The sequence below is a fragment of the Aulonocara stuartgranti genome, assembly GCF_965226115.1.
Source record: "Aulonocara stuartgranti genome assembly, chromosome: 8".
NCBI classification, from domain to species: domain Eukaryota; kingdom Metazoa; phylum Chordata; class Actinopteri; order Cichliformes; family Cichlidae; genus Aulonocara; species Aulonocara stuartgranti.
Window position 1 is genome coordinate 990,001 of NC_138959.1, and position 15,000 is coordinate 1,005,000.

General features: G+C 47.9%; 2 protein-coding genes across 5 annotated transcripts in view; one reads left to right on the plus strand and one right to left on the minus strand.

Annotated features, from left to right (window-relative positions):
- Positions 1 to 7,778, minus strand: part of LOC309713482 (kinesin-like protein KIF20B) — a 14,956-nt gene extending 7,178 nt beyond the window's left edge. For 2 of the 3 annotated variants that reach the window (XM_082545119.1, XM_082545120.1), the window contains exons 1-13: positions 7,664 to 7,777; positions 7,019 to 7,125; positions 4,429 to 4,518; positions 3,877 to 3,996; positions 3,633 to 3,771; positions 3,370 to 3,554; positions 3,247 to 3,289; positions 2,446 to 2,591; positions 1,465 to 1,537; positions 834 to 945; positions 686 to 757; positions 460 to 606; positions 1 to 69 (exon numbers count right to left, since the gene is read on the minus strand). The exon at positions 1 to 69 is cut by the window's left edge and continues 94 nt beyond it. In XM_082545119.1, coding sequence (XP_082401245.1) covers positions 1 to 69; positions 460 to 606; positions 686 to 757; positions 834 to 945; positions 1,465 to 1,537; positions 2,446 to 2,591; positions 3,247 to 3,289; positions 3,370 to 3,554; positions 3,633 to 3,771; positions 3,877 to 3,996; positions 4,429 to 4,518; positions 7,019 to 7,120 — 1,298 coding nt within the window. In that variant the 5' untranslated portion in view covers positions 7,121 to 7,125; positions 7,664 to 7,777. Of the gene's footprint in view, positions 70 to 459; positions 607 to 685; positions 758 to 833; positions 946 to 1,464; positions 1,538 to 2,445; positions 2,592 to 3,246; positions 3,290 to 3,369; positions 3,555 to 3,632; positions 3,772 to 3,876; positions 3,997 to 4,428; positions 4,519 to 7,018; positions 7,126 to 7,663 lie in introns of all 3 variants that reach the window. The other variant, XM_082545118.1, reaches the window with a different exon arrangement.
- bbs1 (Bardet-Biedl syndrome 1) overlaps positions 5,529 to 15,000 on the plus strand; it is a 12,775-nt gene continuing 3,303 nt past the window's right edge. Inside the window, exons 1-5 of one of the 2 annotated variants that reach the window (XM_082545122.1) lie at positions 5,529 to 5,614; positions 9,044 to 9,477; positions 10,807 to 10,989; positions 13,936 to 14,067; positions 14,324 to 14,430. In XM_082545122.1, the coding sequence (XP_082401248.1) occupies positions 9,100 to 9,477; positions 10,807 to 10,989; positions 13,936 to 14,067; positions 14,324 to 14,430 (800 nt within the window). In that variant the 5' untranslated portion in view covers positions 5,529 to 5,614; positions 9,044 to 9,099. Of the gene's footprint in view, positions 5,615 to 7,877; positions 8,387 to 9,043; positions 9,478 to 10,806; positions 10,990 to 13,935; positions 14,068 to 14,323; positions 14,431 to 15,000 lie in introns of those variants that run through there. The other variant, XM_082545121.1, reaches the window with a different exon arrangement.

The window sequence follows — 15,000 nt, forward strand, 5'->3', positions numbered from 1 at the left end:
GCACCACAGAAGAAGAACTGCAGGAAGTGTGTGAGCTTGGACTCCCTGAAGGGAATGTGGTGCTGAAACCTGCAGCGAGGACACAGGTACACACTCAGCCACGCCCACATGCACGCACTCAGGTACCTGAGGCCTGAAGGCACAGGTGTCATAGTTCTGACGGGATGATGTCACAAACAACAACAATAAGTAAAGTTGCTTTGATGGGAGCGTGGCGAGGAGATAACAGTGGCGGGCTGATGGCGACCCTCCATCAGAGCCGTTCTTACAAACTCAAACGTGCTCTTTGCCGCCACGTTCCTCGTCTGCAATAATGAAATTATTTAGATCAGAGTAAAACGACGAGTTTAGTCAGGATGAGAAACATGACGTCATCACAGTAAATCGTTTCTTCCGATGAGGACGAGCGGGCTCGTCCCGCCCCTCCGTGCAATAACCAAACCTCAGCGTGACTCTTACTTGGCGTTCTGGTTGAGCCTCATGGCGTGGATGCACTTTCCAAGCGTGAGCAGCGAGCTGTTGATGTTCCCTGCCTCCTTCAGCCTCTCGCCGGTGTTGTGCGTCCGCGAGCACCTCTCCGACCCGGCCAGGTCGCACAGCGCGAGTCTGAACACACATACAGAAGTGTCACCTGCACGCCCCGCCTCCGCCGCACACTCATTGCAGAACTGTGAGCCCGACTTACTCGCTGATGCCGAGGACTCTGGGAACGCCGACGTCATCCACGCGCAGGATCCTGATGGAGAAGATGCTGTGGCTGCAGAACACAGAGTGGGCGTTACTGAAGCTAAACAACCGCAGGTGGAAACAGGACGACGGCGTCTGCTGCTGACCTCCTGCTGGACAGCTGGTTCAGGCGGGTGGAGGAGAAACTCTGGTTCCTCTTCCCGATCTTCATCACTCTGTACGCCTCCTCCGAACTGCTCACCTGGACCCAACGCAGGTCTGAGGGACATCGCAAACACAGTCATTAAACGGCGCGGCGAGCCTCAGCGCCTCGCAGCCGGCTGCTTTGATTTAGAAACACCATGACAACAAGCGCACTCGGCCACACGAGTATTCGTGATGGTGAATATCTCGTGTCGACCACGGCAGGTTATCATCGTCACGGTAACCTACAGTGTCCCAATCAACTTATTTATTTTCAGCTCCTAGCAGGAACTTTCAAAATAAAAGCGCAGAGATGGTTTGGGAGGAACAGAGCAGCCGGTGTGAGAAACAGTGGATTCATCAAACACGTTTAATAATTAATATTAATGATCAGCGACTCAGCTTATCCGTGTAACAGGTTTGATTGCAATATAATAATCTGTCGTGCCCACCGACAGTCATGGATTTAAAGTACTTCCTGTGTGTGGCTCACATATTGCAGTGATTTCAGTGGGCGTGGCCATAGCTGGGCGGGACGTGACTGCGGACTAAACGAACTCCGACCCTCGGGCCGTCTGTGAGAGCGAGTGTTACCTTTGATGAACGAGTTTCCTTTCACGTCCTGAGACAGACGCAGGACCGTCCTCCTCTGCTGGCCGCCGGGAACCTGAACATCACACAGTCAGTCAGTCACATGGTCACAGGAGGCACAGCGCCCCCTGCAGCTGCACCGACACCACAGACAGCTGACACACATGCAGTAAAAGCAGCTGTAAACCGAGGGAATAAGGAGTAAAGCAGCCGTGCTCAGAGAAAACTGACACGTGTGTGTGAGACCGTGAGACTGTGTGTGTGTGACTGCAGCACGTGCTCAGTCCTGTTATTGGTTGGTAGCGGGTCAGCTGATCTTTATAAAACCAGAGAACAAAAAGAGGTGCCGGCAGAATAAACCAGCCCTCGGGGACGAGAACCTACAGGTCAGAGGTCGTGACTGCTGAACACCGTTGATGCCCGGTGTCCATGTCAACACCTTCACTGAAGGGGACATCCCAACAAGAAAGAAGAAGGCTCCGGTTTCTTCTGCCTGCACTTCTTTTTGTCCTCTGGCTTTATAAGGATCAGCTGACCCGCTACCAACCAATAACAGGACTGAGCACGTGCTGCAGGCGCTCAGTAATTACAAGTTAAAGTCTCAGTGAGGCAGAGCTTCAGCTGTACAAAATAAAACTGAGGAAAAACAGTTAGTGACGGGTTCAGCCAATCACAGCCAAGATCATCAAGGCCGCCAGTGAGGTCACAGCAGCATGTCTGCAAGGATCCATGTTTTTCCTCTTTAATGTACCCTGGGTCATTTGTTGGTTTATTGTGTGTACATTTCGGACGTGTCCAGTCTGCAGTGTGTGTTTGGTTTTCATGGATTTACTGTTATTGTTGTTATTTCCTGTTTTAATGGTAAAATCTAAAATTTAAAATAATGTTTTAATGGTTAACTTAAAGAGGCTCAGGATGAAAATGTGCAAACAAAACATGAATGTGTTCGTGTACTCTGTGAGAGTGGGTGTGTGTGTGTGTCACCTGTTCGAGCAGGTCGTGGATGTTCTCGTTGTAAATCTCACAGAAGGAAACCCAGACGGAGAAACGGACGTTTGAGTCGACGTCCAAACAGAAGCTGTCGGCCTCTGAGACGCTGTTCACACTGCTGTCACTGCTCAGAGACGAGCCTGAACACACACACACACACACACACACACGCACGCACACACACACGCACGCACACACACGCACGCACGCACGCACACACACGCACGCACACACACACACACACACACGCACGCACGCACGCACACACACACACACGCACACACGCACGCACACGCACACACACACACACGCACGCACGCACACACACACACACGCACGGACGCACACGCACGCACACACACACACGCACACACACAGTCACACACACACGCACGCGCACACACACACACACACACACACACACACACGCACACACACAGTCACACACACACGCACGCGCACACACACACACACACACACACACACACACACACACACACCTTGTTTTAAAGCTTACAGTTAATCAGACGTCAATTCTATTCATAGAAAAACTGTTTGAGGAAAGCGTCAAACATCTCAGCCAGGACCTGCAAATGAGTCCATCTGTTGCTGGACTGAGACGCTGTTTGTTTCATCAGAGCAAATCAGTGTGAGGTGACATTAATAACCCACACACTCAACTCCTGCAGTTTATCTTCACAGATCAGTGATCACGCCTAACACCACCTTCAAAGATCATAAGCTCGGCGTTTCTCCAGCTTTTAGTCCCATCCTGATTAAATCAGAGTCACTGACCTTCGAGGAACGCCGACCTTCCAGTTGTCGCGCTTCTGTCGCTCTGTGGAGAGGAAGCAGAGACAGCTCAGCTCACCGCACGCGCTCACACCATGCTGCGACGCTCCCCGTCGCCCGCCTCACCTCCTTTAGCATCCTCAGCAGGTTCCTCTTGCTGCTGCTCTCGGTCGCCTGCTGGTCTGGAGTCAGTCTGCTGAAGTCTCGGCAGCGCTGAGGCTTCAGGTCGCAGCGGCCGTACAGGCGGCCTTCGATGCTGTTGAAGATGACCGACAGGGACCTGGGCAGCAGACCCGAGTCGTGGTCCGGACCTGAGCGACAGACGGACAGTTAGTCAGAGTCGGGCAGAGAGGCGGGTGATGGCAGACAGGAGGGGGTGGCGCTCTGACCGAGGAAGGTGAAGGTCTTCCCGGCGTTGGTGACTCCGTACGTGAAAACCAGACAGTTTCCTCCCTGCAGAACGTCTCGGACCAAACCCCGAACGGAGCCCTCGAACACCTTCCTCTGACTCGCCTCCGGACCGAACACCTGAAATACAACCACAACAGAAACGACACACCTGAAGGCACCACGACAACAACAGCGTGAAGCAAGTGGGACGGGTGTGCACAGCTCCGGTCAGGTGACACGTACCTGCGTGAAGGTGAACCTCTGGGCCGTTTGTGGGAGGGACTTGTCGCTCTGTCGGTTTGACTGGCAGCTCCTGGGAGGCTTGAGGACCACAGTGTCCGGCCCCTCGATGGTCACACAGTCCTACAGAGGAAAACACACCTGCGCTGCTCATTCAGGCCTACAGACTGTGAACAGTCCAGGTCTGTGAGCAGGTCACAAAGACGTGGCGGTGTGCGTGTGACAGATCTGATCCATAACAGATGATGGAATCAGGAATAAGAACGTTTCCCTCTGCGTGTAAACGTTATGTGAGGAAGAAGTTCCTGTCTTATCCTCCTTAAAATTTGTGTTTAGTGAAGCTTTGCTGAGCGTGGACTGAATGGAAGTTTGGTTCCTGCCAGCTTCACCTGTGTCTCACATCAGTCCTCTGTTTTTAACTGAATGACATCCAGCATGCTCCTCGGTGAGGAATACAGAACTGGTACCATTGATCTCTGCTGTAGACACCCAGAGTAGGAGAAAGCTGGAATAGTGAATCCCTGTAAAACACTGCGGTGTGTGTGTGTGTGTCACCTGTGCCTCTCCGCTGCCGCTCTCGGCTGCAGTAAAGGGTCGAACCCTCAGGTAAACCTGCAGGTTCTCCGACTGCTCCTGAGCGTCGTCCTGCAGAGAGAGCAGCATCAGTTACATGACCTGCATCCAACTCTAGAACAGGTAACCATCAGACAGCGACGGCATGTTACAGGAAACAGCAGGTACAGATGTGCATGTGTGTGCATGGAGGATGAATACACTGGATGCTTTTAATGGAAAATTTCCTGGAAACCAATAAACAATAAACAAAGAAAATGGTTCTGATTTCACAGCAAACTGGAAGAAAACATCACTGTTAATGGTGACTGTACTGATGCTTTGAATAATCCCTACACACATCAGTGGGCATCAAACATAAAAGGACCACAGAGATCTTCATTGTGTGGAAGACAGTTTGTGGTGTTTGTGGATCTCTCTGTGTATGTGGTTCAAAGGAAGAAACTCTGATTTAAACATGTGCAGGAACAACAGCACAGTGTGACGTTGCTCTGCAAGTCCCATGGATGGGTCCGTGATGTACTACAGCCTGTCCGAGCAGTGTTGCCAACTTAGCGACTTTGTCGCTATATTTAGCGAGTTTTCAGACCCCTTAGTGACTTTATTTCTAAAAAAAAAAGTCGCTAAAAAAAAGACGTGAAAGCGCGTGTCGCTTTTACTCTCAACAAGCAGCGGGTGCTGTAACGCAGTGTTCTTCTTTTACTGGATCACAAGGTTTAACTTATAAACACACACAAAGTAACTCCACCAGAGCGCCTATTTCGGGTCACTTTTGCCGGTCCAAGCCCAGGGAAAGTAGCAGGGTTGGAATTGTGACATTAAAAAAACCATAATTGCTAAAAGAAATTTAATTTGTAGTTCTAAATAAACTCTAAATGCATTTAGGACGTTTTTTTTACTCACTTTATGTCTCTTCCACTAGGGCTGCTCAATTAATCGAATTTTAATCACGATTACGATCTGGGCTTTCAACGATCATTAAAAATGACTGAGCCGATTATTAGCCCCTCCCTCGTGCTTTACTCTCGCGCTGCTCCGTGTGGCAAATCAAGCGCACCTCTCTGCATTTCCAACACGTGTCACAACAATTAAGAGGACCCAAGGGAAGCTCGGAAAGCTAAGCAGAAGTTATTTGGGGAGGAGAGTGACTGCCGCTGGTTGAAAAGAGGTAAAAAAGACTTCAGTGGTGTGGAAACATTATGGGTTCTACTTGACGTGGATCAAGTAGACAGTGTGTAAACTTTGCTACAGTGTCATAGCTGCGCCACAGAGCAACACTGCAAAGTTCACTAAACACAGATGTTTACATTTTTCATTTATTTTTTTATATTGCAAACATTTGCACTGTTATCAGTATTTGCACACCATTTTATTTTATTTTTTTTAAAGTCATTATTCAATACATTGTTATTGTTAACCCTTTAAATCCCTGTAGAACCGGAACAGCGTAAGCTAGCGCAATAATTTGTTTTGCATATGAAACCGGAGGAGTTGTACTTACATCTTATGCCATCAGCTTCCTTCCACATAAAGCTTTGCAAAAATTGCATAAAAAGCGCTTGCAGAAACAAAAACATAATATTCCAGAAACACGCTTTGCCGATCCAATCATTTTCATTTTCACGGAAAATGTAGTTTGTTTGTTTTTAACTTGTAGGCCTTAAAAGCCTATACTGGTGTTTTTATAAGTCATGTTTGACTCTATACTTTTCTGAATAGTTTCTGGGATGCTTAGAACTCAAATTGCACTGCTGGAAATAGTCTATTTTGATGCACCTGCTGTTTTCTTTGCAAATTTGCATCATAGGATTGTTTTTTGTTTTTCCTGCAGTATATAAAAATTGGTGCATCTCCAAAATAAAACTATGAAGACACTCAAAATAAATTTCCTGTTGTTGTAAACTATTTTTTGCAACTTTTTTGTATTTAAAGTTTTGAGGGATAAACCTCTTAAATTTCCCCAAGTAGAAATATATGTAAAAACAAAAACGATTTTCAATTTTTTTGTAGTTTATTGCACTTTTTTGTAATTAATGTAATTACTATGGACTTAATGCATACATATTATTAAAATCAGAATCAGAATCAGAATACTTTATTGATCCCTGGGGGAAATTATTTTTTGTTACAGTGCTCCATTTTAAACCATATAAATATGGGCTATAACAGTTGTATTGATGTATAGCAACTTGAAATGCTCCCAAAAATGGCACTACAACATGTAAAAAAATAAATAAATAAATAAAAATAATAATATAAGCTCTGGCGGACTTGGTTCTATGGTAGGTCTTAAAGGGTTAAATAAATATCGTCAAATAATCGAAATCTCAATTTCAGTGAAAATAATCGTGATGATCATTTTTGCCATAATCGAGCAGCCCTATCTTCCACGATGTTATTTCTCTCTCCAACAACATAGGTTACAATTACATTAGCATGACCAATTATGCAGATTAGGCGATGACGTCATTTAGCGACTTCTAGCGACTTTTAGGACAGCCAATAGCGATTTTCCTTACTGACGAGTTGGCAACACTGTGTCCGAGGTCAGGGCAGACCGTGGTGGACCTACCTGTGTTGGCATGGCAGAAAACTCAGCCAGCAGGTCCTTCTTTATGTCCCCCACTTCCACTGGTCCCACTCTCTCCGGCCTTCCAGCTAAACTGGAATCCATTCTCTCTGCAAACACATCAGTCCAATCAACCACCGTTTTATCAGTCTCCCCGCGGGGAGTTTCACCTACAGCTCACAGGCAGCCTAGACGCCCGCTAAGCGCCTAATAGAGCTTTAATCTGCGCCGATTTTACCAGCTAAATGAGGTGCTGCCTTTAAACATGTCTCCCATGATCAGCCGGCTTCTGTGCGACTGAGATTCAAACGAGAGTTTTAATTTCCCAGAAATGATAATGGAGTTCGGCCTGACTCCAGCACTGCCCCAATACAAGCTACTGGAGTGTAAACAGCCTGACTAAAACTGGCCACCACAGTCACACAAACACAGCTCAGAGTAAATCACATCTTTGACCAATCACAGCAAACAAACACAAAGAAACAACAGCAAACAGAAGGTAAACAAAGACCGTTTTTACACTCCGCTAGCTTTGTTGTTAGCATTAGCCATCTCATCTACGCGTTTTTACGACTTCAGCAAAGCGGAATTTCGTTTTAAATGACAGGATTACGAATTAAAGCGATATTGTATGAAACTCGAACTCACGTGTCGTATATTTTATTTCACACACACTCTATTTACTACCGCAAACATGAGAAACAATCACTGCCTATCGGCCTTGCTGCGCTGTCCTCTCCGCGGTTTACTTTTTAAACTAGAACAGTACGACCAATCACAGAACGTATACGAAGCAACGTCACAGAATCGTTGTTGCCTTCATATAGAATCTCGCGAGATCAATATAGTGTTTCTTTTTAACAAATAAAGTCACACGACGCTGCTTTTTGTTGTTGCTGGTTTTGTTTAGTGATTGTCGAGTTTGGAGTTTTCTATATTTCAGAAATATAGAAATAAGTTATCGAAGCCAGTAACAAATGAACAAGTGTGGTTAAAGAAATCAACCGTCATATTTGAAATTAAGAATAGCTGTCAGCCCTTTAAGAAAAAATGTAACATAAACTTTATTTAATTTTCTCTTCTATTCGACTGAATTTTCTTCTATGTATGAATTCTTGTTCGGTAAAAAAACAAACAAACACCGCCGCATGAAATTGACGTCATCGTGTGGCGTCGGTAACGGGCAGGAGGATTGAAGGGGATTTGGGGATTAGATGCTGACTGCAGCGGATCCAGTTGGACTTACTCCTCTTTATCGGGACCAAAGTGACTCCGTGAGGCGAAGCTGCAGCGGCTCCACCGAAGAAACGCCGCGAAAAGAAGCAAACGGGCGGAGGACGAAGACGAAGCGACACGGTTGCCTTGGCAACGGTGAGACAACCCGGGAGGAGGGGAATTATTTTTAGTGCCGCTATTGATTAACTCTTTGGGTCCATAGTGTGGCGATTCACCTCTAACAGGTGAGAGAGTTCTGGAAATCAGATCCATCAAACACGGTACGCGAGCTGAGAGGGGTCAATTAATAATACACATGACAGGAGGCAGAGGATACTGATAGAGACTAACATACAACGATTAAATATCGTTGCGTCTCGAGAGAGCAGCACGTGTGTGTAGGTAACAGCGCCCTCTCACATCACAAACTGTTATTAAACCAGGAGTGAAGTAAAAAGCAGATCTGTGGGGAGAGAAAGGAGCGAGTGGAGAAGAGCCTGGAGGGTGGAGGTATGAAAGGTGTTTGAATGAAAGGGAGACAGGTGGAAGGAGCAGAGGTTCAGGTATTGATAGAGAGTGGCTATATGGGCCAAAGGTGGATGAAGATGGAGCTGCAGGCAGGAGGAGACGAAGAAGACCTCAGAGGAGGTTCATGGATGTAGTGAAGGAGGCCGTGCTAACACATTTCATTTTTATTCAGCGTGACCAAAACGAGCCACTCAGCTACAACTGTCGTCACCTGGTAGCTTTCAGATAGAATACAGCGGTTTCCGACCAGAAAGCTGTTTCCATGTTTTTACGGTCTGTGCTCAGGCCTCTTCCTGTGACGACCCTGTGTGAATAAAGCTTCGCCTGCCCCTTCTGCTGTGATGTCCTCCGCTGAGTCGAGTGGTGATGGAGGGAAGTGGCTGGACGCTCACTACGACCCGGTGGCTGGCATCTACACCTTCTCGTCCTGCGTGGACCTGGCAGACCTGAGCGGGGACGGGGAGAACCGGCTGGTGGTCGGGGATCTGGGCTCCGGGTCGTCGGGGATGAAGCTGAAGGTGTACCGCGGCACGGCGCTGATGAGCGAGAGCACCCTGCTTGACCTGCCCGCTGGCCTCGTCGCCTTCTTCATGGACCTGCACGAGCCCCGCATCCCCGCTGTCGCTGTGGCCTCCGGACCCTGCATCTACGTCTACAAGAACCTGCGGCCATATTTCAAGTTCACCTTGCCTGGCCTGGAGATCAACACACTGGAGCAGGTCTGTCTGTGTGCGAGTGTGTGTGCTTATATTACCTACATCATGGGGACCCTGGTTCATTTAAGGACAAACAGTCCTTAAATGAACCAGGGGTCCAGTTATGTTTATCTCCAGGCACTTCATCCTCTGTTTGGCTGTAGCAGATGTGAAGATGACCACAGACCATTCTATCCGAGTTAAAATCCTGGTTTACCTCTAATTTTCTAAAGCTCAAGGAGGATAAAACTGAGATCCTCCTTATTGGCACCAAATCCAACCTTTTGAAGGCAAACCATTTCTCACTCACCATCGATGACTCCTCAGTTTTCCCTTCTCCTCAGGTTAGGAGCCTTGGTGTCATCCTAGACAGTTCACTTTCCTATAAATCTCACATCAATAATCTCACCCGTTCCGCCTACTTCCATCTACGCAGCATTAAGAGATTACGTCCTTCACTTTCCACCCAGTCTACATCCATTCTTGTCCACAGTCTCGTTACCTCCCATATGACTACTGCAATTCTCTTTTGCATGGTCTTCCCCAAAAATCCCTCCATAAGCTGCAACTGGTTCAGAACTCTGCTGCTCGCATTATCACCAGAGCCCCTCCTACCAGCACATCACCTGTTCTTCAGGAACTTCACTGGCTCACAGTGAAAATCCAGATAATATTCAAACTTCTTCTGCTCACCTTCAAGGCCCTTCATAACCTCGCTCCTCCTTACCTTTCTGACTTGTTAAGCACTATCTCTTCTACCCGCTCACTTCGATCTTCTCCTTCTATCCAGCTTCCTTCTGCCTCAGCACCATGGGAAGCAGAGCTTTCAGCTGCTCTGCTCCCAGGCTGTGGAGCTCTCTACCCCCAGAAATAAGAAACACTGGTTCTCTCCCCCAGTTTAAATCCCAGCTCAAAGTCCATCTGTTCAAATCTGCATATTCACTGTGAACCCACTGTTTGTTCATTTTATCTTGTGCTTTTGTTTTTATTGTTCTTCATTGTGTCATTGTTCCATTATGTGTTTTATCTTATTGCAAAGTGTCCTTGGGTGTCTTGAAAGGCGCTTTATAAATAAAATTTATTATTATTATTACAGTTGGAGGATCCTCCTCTTTTCTGATGTCATGCAGGCTCCGGAGTGGTAGAGCGTTTAGATCAGTCTGAACAGGATGTTACTGTGCCCTGATGATGTGCTGTCTTATGTTGAGGAGCCATATCAGCTACTGTTCAGTGGATGTTAGTCGGAAATCACCACACTGAACCTAATGTCATTTAAAAGCAGTGAGCGTGTCCTTTTCACTGTAAACACACCTGAATGTACCTGTGACGTGCTGCTGCGCTTTGATTGGTCAGGATGTGTGGCAGCAGGTGAAGGAGGGGCAGATCAACCCTCTGACCCTGAAGGAGATGTTGGAGAGCATCAGGAAGAAGGCCGATGTGCCGCTGTCGGTCCGCTCGCTCAGCTTCCTGTCTCTGGAGCCCCACGAGATGGACGAGTTTGTTGAACTGCTCAAACACCAGCCGATCAAGCGCCAGGTAACTCCCAGGTCGCATTGTCCACAATGACATCACCGCAGTCCTTTTAAATCTGTCTTTATGATTCATGTGGTTTTCTTCTTCTACCTGTTTCACATGTCAGCTCCTGTTTGTGTTGATGGTTCACTGTATAAATCTGTACCTCATCACCAACAGTCCAAAACACTCTGTCATCATGTAAATCAAAGAATGATTTACAAGATGGCGCAGCCACGTCCAGACGCCTTCTGACCGCTCCGCACAGACTGTGCACCTTTTTAGCTGTTTACTTGTTCATTACCTTGTTATACATTCCAGGAACTTCTAGTTTTATAGTTGGACAGTAGCTCCCTTCTCAACATCGGTGATCTTGGACACTTTTAAACCAGACCCATCATGGCCGACCGAGATACTACGCGGTGCGGCCAACAACAATGGACAGGAAATGCGCTGGCGTTCGGAACAGACTGAGACAGCAGGCGCACCGCGCACCACTGCCCAGCATCTTGCTGGCTAATGTACAGTCGTTGGAGAACAAACTAGATGATCTGAGGGCAAGAGTCACCTTCCAACGTCACATGAGGGACTGCAACATGCTGTGCTTCACGGAGACATGGCTGACCCCCACCGTGCCGGACCAGTCCGTAACTCCGTCGGATTCATTCTTCGTGCTCCGCGCAGACAGAACGGCAGAGTCGAACAAAACAAAGGTGGAGGAGTGTGTTTCATGGTAAACAGAAAGTTGTGTGACCCCAGGAGCATTTCTACTCTCTCCAGCGGCTGCTCGCCACATCTGGAATTCCTGATTCCTAATTTCTGAGCATTAAGTGCCGCCATTTCTACCTTCCCCGTGAGTTCACCTCGGTAATCGCTGCAGTGGTCTACATCCCACCCCAAGTGGACACAGGTATGGCTCTATCCGAACTACATGATGTGCTGAGTGCCTTTCAAAACAGGGATCTGGGCTCAGCCCTCATTGTAGTAGGAGACCTAATGAAGCGAACCTCAGACAAGTCATGCCGACCTTTCACCAACATATCACGTGTCCGACGAGGGGATAGGATACTGGACCATTGCTACACGCCATACAAGCAGGGCTACAAGGCTGTTTCACACCCGGCCTTTAGGAAGTCTGACCACAACGCCATCTTCCTCATCATCCCAGAGTATAAGCAACACATTCGGAGGGATGAAGTAGCTACGAGGGAGGTGAAATGCTGGTCTCCCCAATCAGAAGCTACGCTACAGGACGCGCTCAACGACGTCGACTGGGACATGTTCAGAGCATGCGCAGTCGAGTTTACGGATGTAGCAGTAAGCTTCGTAAACATGCTAGTGGATGAGATCATCCCCACTGCGACAGTCGTGACATTCCTGAACCAGAAACCGTGGGTGGACAGATCGTTCCGCGCTGCAGTGAACACCAAGACCGCCACCTACAACGCGGGTCTCGCCACTGACAAAAGTGCCCAGCAGACTGTTCACAAAGCTGAGGGATCTGGGACTTAACAGCCGTCTGTGTGCATGGGTGTTGGACTTCCTCACTGGCAGAACTCAGGTGGTGAGGGTGGGCAGGTGCTTCTCCAACAGCATCACCATCAACACAGGAGCACCTCAGGGATGTGTCCTCTCGCCACTGCTCTACTCCCTCTACACTTCAGACTGTGTGGCCACCCACGGCTCCAACACCATTGTGAAGTTTGCTGACGACACAGTGGTGTTGGGTGCCATCTCCAACAACGATGAGGCGGCCTACATGGATGAAGTGAAGAATCTGGCATCGTGGTGCCAGGACAACCACCTCCAGCTGAACGTCAGCAAGACCAAGGAGCTGGTGGTGGACTTCAGAAGGGGTCAGCACAGAGACTACAAGCCCATCATCATCAATGGAGCTCCAGTGGAGAGGGTGCAGTCCTTCAAGTATCTTGGTGTCCACATCTCCTCAGACCTGACATGGGCTGCCCACATTCAGGTCCAGACCAAAAAGGCTAGGCAGCGCCTGTATCACCTACGACAACTGAGGAAGTTCAGGGTCTCTCCAAAGATCCTCAGGATCTTCTATACAGGCGCTGTGGAGAGCATCCTCACACAGAACATGACATCGTGGTTTGGGAACAGCTGTGTGAAGGACCAAAAAGCTCTCCAGAGAGTGATCCGTACAGCAGAACGCTGCTCACTACAGCACAAGACACTTTAACACCCTCCTCACGCAACGTACACAAGCTGTAAATTTCCACATTGTTTTATTTGATTTTATTCCTATTTATATAATGCACATAACTCACCCACTTGCTGCACATAATGCTCTCCTTGTATATACTCATTCACTGTATATAAAGTTCTGTCTGTCTCTCTGCACAGTCGAGGAGCGTATCAGGTCACATTTCACTGCGTGTTACACCTGTATAACCATGCACGTGACAAAGAAAGAATCTTGAATGGCGAGACGTTCTCTCGCTACAATGCAAAACTTTATTGGCCAATAGTTGCTGATCTATCGGCCGGGCCTGTGGACCGAGGGCTGGTGCTTCGTAGTTATCTAATGTATCACATACGTTTTTCAAAATGCTCAGGTTTTACAGCAGGTGATGTTTTACATTTCGTAAAGTGTAAGTCTGTTTCGTGGAAGGTCAGGTTTCAAAGTTCGTGACAATATCAGATTTCACAGTTTAGTTAGACTAGTTTAGGTTAGTTTGGTTAGTTTTCAACCATCTGACAGGTTAATTCACCTTTTCATAGAAAAGTCAAACCAAAGAGGACCTACAAGCTATCCCTGTGGGACTCCATATGCAGCCTCTGTTGCAGACATAAAGCAGTTCTGACAGATGGCTCATCATCTGGTCTGTAAGTTCTCAGGAGCATAAAGACAAATGAACATAAGGAGGGAGCAGCGCCTCATCAAAGGTCTAAATATACAGACAGCAGTTTCTGTCCCCAGCTCATGTTCTCATTGGCTCATTCTTTCAGACGGTCATCACCTGCATCGGGACTCTGAAGAAGAACATGGCAGATGAGGACGGCGTGAGCTGCCTGGTGATCGGGACGGAGAGCGGCGAGGTCTTCGTTCTCGACCCCGAAGCTTTCATCATCCTCTCCAAGGTAAAGTCGCTCCACAGCCCACTGTGGGACCGACTGCATCTGTTTATTTACTTCTAAGCAGCTGAGGCCAGCCTGTGGAGCGCCACAGGGATCAGCAGTGGGCCGCTATCAGATGCACTCACTGAAAGATTTAGACACATTTCTGAGACGTCCTGCAAAATAACCCCCGTCCCGAACACCGGTCGTCTCCCTGTTTACCTGAGAGCAAACATAAAGAAAACAAAGGTCACTTTTTAACTGAACCCTTGTGTTGAAGATGACGCTGCCCGCCGTCCCCACCATCATGGATGTGACGGGTCAATTCGATGTGGAGTTTCGCATCACGGCGGTGTGTCGCAACGGCAACATCTACATCCTGCGCAGGTGAGGCACACCTGTAGATTCCTTTCACAATAAAGGCTGTAAAATAGGAGGAGTGGGCTGATGCTAACATCTCCAGATAGAAGTGGAAGCACATCGTTAACCTTTTAGCAAAAGGCCCGATCATTTCATGAACCCGAACAAACGGAACGTAAATATGAGTCTAAAAAGAAGTACAGGAACCCCTCGGGACAGGAACCCGGTCTGCTGGGTGAAAGTCCTGACCAACCTGTCCGAACATCTGACCCACGCTGGTCAATAGAGCAGAATGAAGCACAGCTGTCTGTGAAACGTTCGTGGAGCAGAGGCCGGTGTGACAGGGCCGACGTCATGTCCCTGTGCAGGGCAGGAAGCTCTATCCCTCGCTCTCGTCCTCTGAAAAACGACTGCAGAAGGAACGCAGGAACACTTATCTTCCATTTTCATGTTCCAAAGTGCAGTTTAAACTTGATTCCACTGCGACATCATCAGTGAGCAGAGACACACCTACAGAGCTCCGAGTTTCAGGGCCAGACGAGCGTAGCTCAGTGTTTTCTTTTTCCTTCAGCGGTGATGAAGCTGCAGCAGATACTC